The sequence below is a fragment of the Myotis brandtii genome, unplaced genomic scaffold (genome assembly GCF_000412655.1).
Source record: "Myotis brandtii unplaced genomic scaffold, ASM41265v1 scaffold115, whole genome shotgun sequence".
Classification (NCBI taxonomy): domain Eukaryota; kingdom Metazoa; phylum Chordata; class Mammalia; order Chiroptera; family Vespertilionidae; genus Myotis; species Myotis brandtii.
Genome location: NW_005353967.1, coordinates 16,599,828 through 16,608,271, shown reverse-complemented (window position 1 = coordinate 16,608,271; position 8,444 = coordinate 16,599,828). Strand labels below are relative to the sequence as shown.

Below are 8,444 nucleotides of genomic sequence, written 5' to 3'. Positions count from 1 at the left end.
GGGGGGGGGGGGGGGGGGGGGGGGGGGGGGGGGAACACCACAGCACAGGTGAGGTGCAGGCAGTGGCCAGAGCAGCCGAAGGCGCTCATAGGCACAGAGATTCCTTAGGAAACAGGTGACTACACAAATAATTAGTCAAGTTTGAAAAGGACAATGCAGTCTTCATTACCTGGAGGGTTTATTAGCCTTCTAAAACAATTTTGATGAATAATTGCTACCCATCCATTTAACAAATGTTTACTGAGAATTTAGCATGTCCCCTGCAACATTCTAGGTGCTGAGGATTCCCAGAGAGCCACACAAAGTCCCTCCCCTCACAGAATTTGCTTCCTAATGGGAGATATAAATAATAAATAAACCAACCAACAGTGTGAGGTGGTGAGCAGGGAAAGAGATGGAGAGAGAGAAGCTGCTATCTTAGACTAGGAGCTCAGGGAGATGAGCCTCATTCACCCTGAGATTTGAATAAAAGGAGGGGCCTGTACGGATTGTATGCAAGAGAGGAAGTGCAAAGGGCCTGAGGCTGGGGATTGGCTGATGATGAACAGGGCAGCCAAGTGGCTGGAGCAGAGATGAGGCTGGATAAACAGGCCATTGGGGGACGTAAAATAAGTTTATGTGACAAGGACAACAAAAGTTCATGCAACCGCTCCCCCCATGTCAGCCTGAGGTCTGTGTTGCCCCTGGTCCCATCACCGTCCTGACCAGGGGTAATTGTGGAAGAGCCTTGGAGGGAGCCGAGGCTAACCCGACTCGGAGTAGAGGGATGTGCAGTGACCGTGGAAAGAAGTGAACCCTGGAAGGCACTGGAGGTGGGGTGGCCAGCAAAGGGGCAGTGGGGGCTGAGAGAGGGATCTTTGGGGGAAGAGCAACTTCAGGGAGCAGCTATTGAGATGAGGGCAACTTTGGGGAAAAGACTTTAGAATGTTCCACTGTGTGTCATCAGTGTGGTCCCCCTTTGCTGCTTCTCTGAGAGACTTCCTGCGTTAAGTTGCGAGGTGTTTTTGGAGTTGGTTGGTTTCTTGTTTCTTTTGCATACAATACTCTGTCCAGACCAGCCCCGAGGTGGCCCAGCTTCATTCAGGCTTCATTTCTATTTGCAGAATCCATGAAGTGATTAATGAACTAGCTATTGAATAGCTTTTTCTAGTCATCTATCTCTAAATATGTTTTTCTTTGAACAGTTAAAAATGACCCTCTGTTTAACCCTAGAATATTTATGCAATTGTCATCATGCAGCAGGCAACCAGCTGGAGTCTCAAATTTGCTATTGACAACTACGTTGTCTCAGGTAAGTCACTTGATCTTTCTAAGCTCCAGTGGTCTGATCTGTAAATGGAGATATTTTGTTAATGATTTGGGTGTTGATTAAAAAAAATTTTGTTTTATTGATCTGAGAGAGAGAGGAAGGGAGAGAGGTAGAGAGAGAGAGAAGAACATTAATGTGAGAAACATTGATGAGCTGCTTCCTGCATGCCCCCTACTGGGGATTGAGCCTGAAACTCAGGCATGTGCCCTGACTGAGAATAGAACCAGTGAGCCCATTTACAGGGGCAGGAATGTAAATGGAGATGAAAAAAAAATCATTTTTTTACACATAATTTTTTAAAAAGCAAATATAAGATTGAAATCTATAAGTGGCAACTGTTTCACTTGCTCTTTTAAATATATATACACACATATACATATATATATATATATTTCAGAGACTAAGGGAGAGGGAGAGACAGAAAAATCGATGAGAGAGAATCATTGATTGGCTGCCTCCTGCACGCCCTCTACTGGAGATTGAGCCCACAACCTGGGCATATGACTCAGAATTGAACTGTGACCTCCTGCCACACTGGCCGGGCTCTACACAGAATTTTGAGAATTAAATGACACTGTGCATGTAAAAATAATGCAAATGACAGTCATCATTTTAACTGATCATTTTTCTTTTAGTTACCAATTTGGATATGAACATGTTCTCACTACATATATGTGGAATGAATTTAAGAAATCATTAAAATGAATGCTTCCATAAAACATCAACTTAGCTGCTCATAAGTTCATTAGTTGATGCATTTGACCAGAAGAGACGGAATGTACACATCAGAGTGCAGTAACTGTGATCCCATTGCTGGAATCTCTTATCCTACATGAGTCAAGATAGACAGGAAGTGTTGCTTCTCTTTCTTATTTCAGAGTATGCATGCAGTCCTGAGGATAAGTTTCCCTTATTAATATTCAAAATAAATTCTTCCAAACTATAGCATATCTCAAGTTACAGAGTAGTTATTGAAATTATAACAACAACAACAAGAAAGCCATCAGTGCGATATGTACTTCCATGAAAAAACAATCTATTAGGTAGAAGTTCTGGAAAATAACACACAAAGCCGCAAGAGTAATCATTGTACAAGCTGGCTTTGCTGTGGAAAGGAAATTCGGCTCCTTTAAAACTCTGATTTTGTTTTTCATTGCTTCAAGTCACTTGCATTTAATAACAGTGCAGTGCCTAATTGTGTGAATTAGCATAAAGTCTGATTGCTGACTACTTCTAGCTGGCTTTGCTACACAATAATGAATGCAGATTTTTATAGATTCGGAGAGATCAATGGTCAATCACCTAACACTCTATTCAAAGTTTAAAAAATTCCAGCGCTTTTAAGGGTTGTATCTCCAATGCTTATCTGGATGTTGGTTAGAACCTTCTTAAAAGCTTGATGTTCTCATCCCAGCCCTTATTAGTGCCTGGCATAAACAACTGTGTGATTTTATGTCCTTATGTTAACAGATATTTGGTGCTGGTGCTGATTTAAAAGGGCATCCAGTGCCACTGTACCTCCAGCCTTCCTGGGAGGACCCCCCTCTTCCTCCTCCCCTCCCCCCCACTCACATGTGGGACCCAGATCCATCCTCCAGGTCAAACTCCAGCTTCAGATCGCTGGTGCCCATCTCTAAGACATTAACCCCACCCAGCCTCGCACCTGCACGGCTATGTTCTTATCTCCCCCTCCCACGACTGTCCATCGGGCATGAGGCACCACATCCACAGGTGTGGGTATCCTGCTTTTCTGCTCTCTGCTTAGTCCAGACCCTCACTGTCGCTTCCATTGCAGCGGTTCTCAACCTGTGGGTCGCGACCCCTTTGGCGGTCGAACGACCCTTTCACAGGGGTCACCTAAGACCATCCTGCGTATCAGATATTTACATTACGATTCATAACAGTAGCAACATTATAGTTATGAAGTAGCAACGAAAATAATTTTATGGTTGGGTCACAACATGAGGAACTGTATTTAAAGGGCCAGAAGGTTGAGAACCACTGCATTAGACTCAGCTGTCTCCCTGGCCTTCCTCCTCTCTAGCTGATTCCCCACACAGCAGCCAGAGGACTCTGTCTAAAATATATGCTCAGTTATGTCTTTCCAGTTAACCTTTAAGGGTGGGTCGTGCTGTGCGTGAGCGACTCACCTCCTGTGTCTTTTCCTCCGCTCCACTCTCTGAACTCTTGACACACCCAGCTCAGAAGTCACTTCCCCCTGGAAGCCTTCCCTGACCTCCCTAGAGAGCCTATCATTCTCTTACAGTCTATGCAATGTACTTATTTACCCCTTGATCCCCTTACCTAAGGAAGGAGAGCTAACCTTCTCTCCAAGGAGCCATAGTCCCAGGAGATGAAAGAGCTGTTCCTATAACTCATGGCAGCATCTTTGTGATTCTGTGGCTACCAATGGCTTCGCTAATACTGTATCTTGAAAGGCCTCACTCACTACTCAGGTATGGCCTGCAGCTCAGCAGCATGGGCAACACCTGGGAGCTTGTTAGAACTGCAAATCTCTGTTCCCGCCCCACACCTCTGAATCAGAATCTGCACTTTAACAAGATCCCCAAGTAGTTTTATGCATATGTAAGCTTAAGAAGCATTGGTGTAAGGGTTATTGATATCAAGAGTTAAAATACAAAGTATAAAACCCTGTTGATTCCTGGGGACAGAGGTGTTTAATGGGCCAGATTCCGGAGATGTGTTGGCTCCTCACCCTCAGGTCCGGGCTCCAGTGTGAGTTGGTGACACCTGGGTCCACAAGCATGTGCCTGAGTGTGGACCCAGGGGGAGCTCGCCCTCTACTCCCTGGAGCCATCCAGGCGTGTGTCCACAGGATGTGACATCTCTATCTTTTTTTTTAAAATGTATTTTATTGATTTTTTACAGAGAGGAAGGGAGAGGGATAGAGAGTTAGAAACATCAATGAGAGAGAAACATCGATCAGCTGCCTCCTGCACACTCATTACTGGGGATGTGCCCGAAACCAAGGTACATGCCCTTGACCGGAAATTGAGATGTTTGGCACGGGGTGGTCTTATTGCTGATTAAGAACCCTTAGACTAGAGCACCCCCTCCTACTCTCTGAGCTCCCTGAAGGTGTGTCCTGTTGACCGTCCATAACCAGACACATGGCAGGTGCTCAATAAATGTTTATGGTCGGACTTTGGCTTAAGTGATGTATAGTGTGCTTTCCCATGCCTCCCAGGTCAGCACAGTGTGTAATCCCACCAATTTTAACAGGAAAACTTAATCATGACAGAATTCCAGGAACTTTATCAGCACTTAAAGTTATTTCTTTTAGCCCAGTGGTTCTCAACCTTCTGGCCCTTTAAATACAGTTCCTCATGTTGTGACCCAACCATAAAATTATTTTCATTGCTACTTCATAACTGTAATGTTGCTACTGTTATGAATCATAATGTAAATATCTGATATGCAGGATGGACTTAGGTGACCCCTGTGAAAGGGTCGTTCGACCGCCAAAGGGGTCGCAACCAACAGGTTGAGAACCGCTGTTTTAGCCAAAAGTATCTACAAGGTCAACATCAACATTACTACAACTCCTGGGAAGCTTCACTCAGTACATTGTAAATATATACCTGGACTTTCAAGCAAAGAGAAAGGATGTACCTAATGTTTTAGATGGAGGTCCTATAGGAATAGTCCTGCTGGGAGGTTGAACGTTGGCCTGTTGGGTTGGCTTCCGTTGCCTAATGGCTTCCTTGTTTCATATACTTTGTCTGGTTTTAGTTATTTCAGGAGGGAAGGTGAATCTGGCCCCTTTTACTCTGTCCTGGCCAGGAGTGGAGGTTTCCCACTTTATCTATAAACACACAGTATTTTTATGGTGTCTCAGTACTCACTGAATTACCCCAGGAGTGGGGCTACTATTAAAATTGAGGAACAACTCTTCTGTGTTTTGTTGGGACCTTAGCAAGAATTATCATCACGGTGTAAAATCATGATGCCGATGCAATGTAGTTGTGGTACTTGAGTGGCCAGTACACCACCCAGTTCCAGTCTACAGTTGGGAATGCATGTTCACAATGACTCTTCATATGTGTGCAACCACCTGGCTCCTTTGTAATGCTTTTTAGTGTAGCCCTGCTAGGACATTTACCTACATAAGGGCATAGGATTCTATTACAATTTTCCATTTGTTTCTCCTTTATATTACAGTTAAGAGATTTTATTGAGTGTTGTGAAACTATATTTGATAGACTATGTTAGCTATAAGTTCCACTTCAGGAAAGCAAAGTGGACATTAGAAATGATTGACGGAAAAAGGGACGTTGTGTCCCTGGGGTAGATGTGGGTTGTTCCTGAGAAGGAGGCTTTCCCCCTTGTTCCTAATGGGACGGGCCTGGAGCTGAGGCCAGACCTCAGAGAGAGAGCGCTGTGTGGTGCGCTCAGGCTGAAAGGCCTTAGACAGCCCAGCAGAGCCCCCGCCATGGAGCAGGACAGCACGGTGACACCGAGGGGCGGGGAGGTTGGGACAGCTCAGTAACCATCCAGTGAAACCAGAAGGGGTGATGGTGGGGGTGCCATCGTGGATCATATGATGAAGAGGACCGCTGCGGCCTCCATCCTTGACTTTTTGGCTCCTCAGAGCACTTTGGAATCTGCACACAACCTCATGGAAAAGTAGGGGGAGGAGCAAGGGAGGCTGAAAATTAAGTTTCCACCAACCAGTGGATTAGGGGCTTATAATAAAAACTAGAGGCCTGGTGCAGAAAAATTTATGCACTCAGGGGGGTCCCTCAGCCTGGCCTATGCCCTCTTGCAGTCTGGGACCGCTCGAGGATGTCCACCTGCTGGCTTAGGCCCACTCCCTGGGGGATCGGGCCCAAGCTGGCAGTCAGACATCCCTCTGGCAGCCCGGCAGTCCTCGGGGGATGTCCACTTGCCAGCGGGGAGCAGGCCTAAGCTGCAGTCAGACATCCTTAGCGCTGCTGAGGAGGCAGGAGAAGCTCCCACCACCACCGCTGTGCTGGCAGCCGTCAGCCTGGCTTGTGGCTGAGCAGAGCTCCCCTGTGGGAGCACATTGACCACCAGGGGGAGGCTCCTGCATTGAGCGTCTGCCCCCTGGTGGTCAGTGTGTGTCATAGTGACCAGTCATTGCCAGTCGTTCTGCTGTTAGGGTCAGTTTGCATATTACCCTTTTATTATATAGGATGAAGTTCTTATTCTAGAAAAATAGAATTGCTTTTCTCACATTTCTAAGTTCGTGTCCTAAGCTTCATAATCACTACCAAGTGTAAGGACCCCCTTCAATGCAAAACAGTGTGCAGGCTCTCTCCTAACCTGAGAGCTGCTCTAATGTTAATATCCTTTGACTGAGAAAACACATGCAGGCCAGAAGCCGTTCTGCCCATGGGAGCTGCTTGCTTGCTGCACACATGGGTTTCCTGATGAGTAGGCCCACAAACGAGGAAGAAAGCAGGTTCTGAATCAGAAAGCCTGGGGTTTGGAGTTTGCTGCTCACTGTGGGCTCTCAGGCAAGTTACAGTACATTGTTACCCCTGTTTCCTCATTAACAAAACAGGATAATGATAGAATCCACCTCACAGCATGATCAAGAGGATTCAACACACTCTCTAAGCCATGGAGTGATTATAAATGGACATTAATTATTATTTATAGCTGATTCATGTACATGTATTAACTGTGGACATAAAAGTGAGCATTAATTTAATTTCTGTGTAGACTCCTTACTCCAGACGTAAGTATTAGACCAAGCAAAATAATTTAAGGTTAGACTTTTTATTTTTTTATTATTTTTATTTTTATTTTATTTTATTTTTAAAAAATATATTTTATTGATTTCTCACAGAGAGGAAGGGAGAGGGATAGAGAGCTAGAAACATCGATGAGAGAGAAACATCCATCAGCTGCCTCCTGCACACTCCCCACTGGGCATGTGTCTGCAACCAAGGTACATGCCCTTGCCCGGAATCGAACCTGGGACCCTTGAGTCCGCAGGCTGACGCTCTATCCATTGAGCCAAACAGGTTAGGGCTAAGGTTAGACTTTTTAGAAAGTGCCTACTTTTTATGGCATAAGGGTAGTTTTACATAGAGCTGGGGAACAGAATTACCGACCCAATCGCAGGCCAGGAGGACTTGTGCCTGCGGGTAAGAATGAGCAACCCACTGCCGACCGTGACCCTTCCCACTGGGAGACAGGCTCTGGTTTCCCGTTACCTAAGTCTCATTATTTCCAGTACCAAGCAACACAGACCAATTAATCACCAAGGAGCAGGAATAAATGAACTCACCTTTGGGTGACTTGGTTTGGGGGTAACTTAACACTTCTTATCTCGAGAGGAAAAGCACAGAGATGCTGGTTTGTGCACAAATGGAATGGTCCTTGCTTCCAAGGAGACCCAAGCTGCTTACAAAAGCTTCATTCGTCATGTGCTGATGACTCTCCTTGTGTGAGAGTTGGGGAAACTTTCTTCTAATCCATGGCTGTGAATGTGGTTCTACTTCGTGAGGCATCCAGAGAAATTCTGATTAAGCAAAATATTCTGGAAACGGGGATTTCCAGGTTATGTAAACCAAATCATCTGGGTGTCACTCAAGTTGAAAATCTGTTGTTTAAAATGCTTTGCGAGAGCCCCGGCCGGTGTGGCTGTTAGGTGAGTTTCAGCCCATGCACCGAGAGGTCGCCTGTTGGACTCTGGTCAGGGCACATGCCTGGGTTTTGGGCTTGATCCCTAGGAGGCAACCGATCGATAGTTTTCTTCTCTCAGCGATGTTTCTCTCTCTCTCCATCTCCCTTACTCTCTTTCTCTCAAATCAATCAAAACCTATTTTTAAAAAAGGAAATTAGAAAGTATTTTCAATTGAATGAAAATAAAGACAATACATCGGTATGAATGCAGCTAAAGCAATATTTAGAAGGTAAGTGTTAGCACTAATGCGTGTATTAGAAAAAAAGTCTTGTTGACCTTAAAAACAAAACAGTTAATTGCCAGCAAACAAACAAAACAAAAAAACTCTCCTAATTTTAGTTAGTTAATTCCAGCTTCTCATTTGTCACACTTTTATCAGACCTGTCAGCGTGAAGCAAAATAAACCAAGCAATTCATAGCTTCTCCTCTTGTAAATTCACTACATAGGTGCCAGGT

The 8,444-nt window shown here is 45.0% G+C and overlaps 1 protein-coding gene across 1 annotated transcript in view; it reads right to left on the bottom strand.

Annotated features, from left to right (window-relative positions):
* The window catches only part of HEXB (hexosaminidase B (beta polypeptide)), a 52,450-nt gene extending 49,510 nt beyond the window's left edge, over positions 1-2,940 (bottom strand). The window contains exon 1 of the mRNA XM_005858150.2: positions 2,882-2,940. Within this exon, the coding sequence (XP_005858212.1) occupies positions 2,882-2,940 (59 nt within the window). The remainder of the gene's footprint in view (positions 1-2,881) is intronic.
* Positions 2,941-8,444: the final 5,504 nt, after the last annotated feature.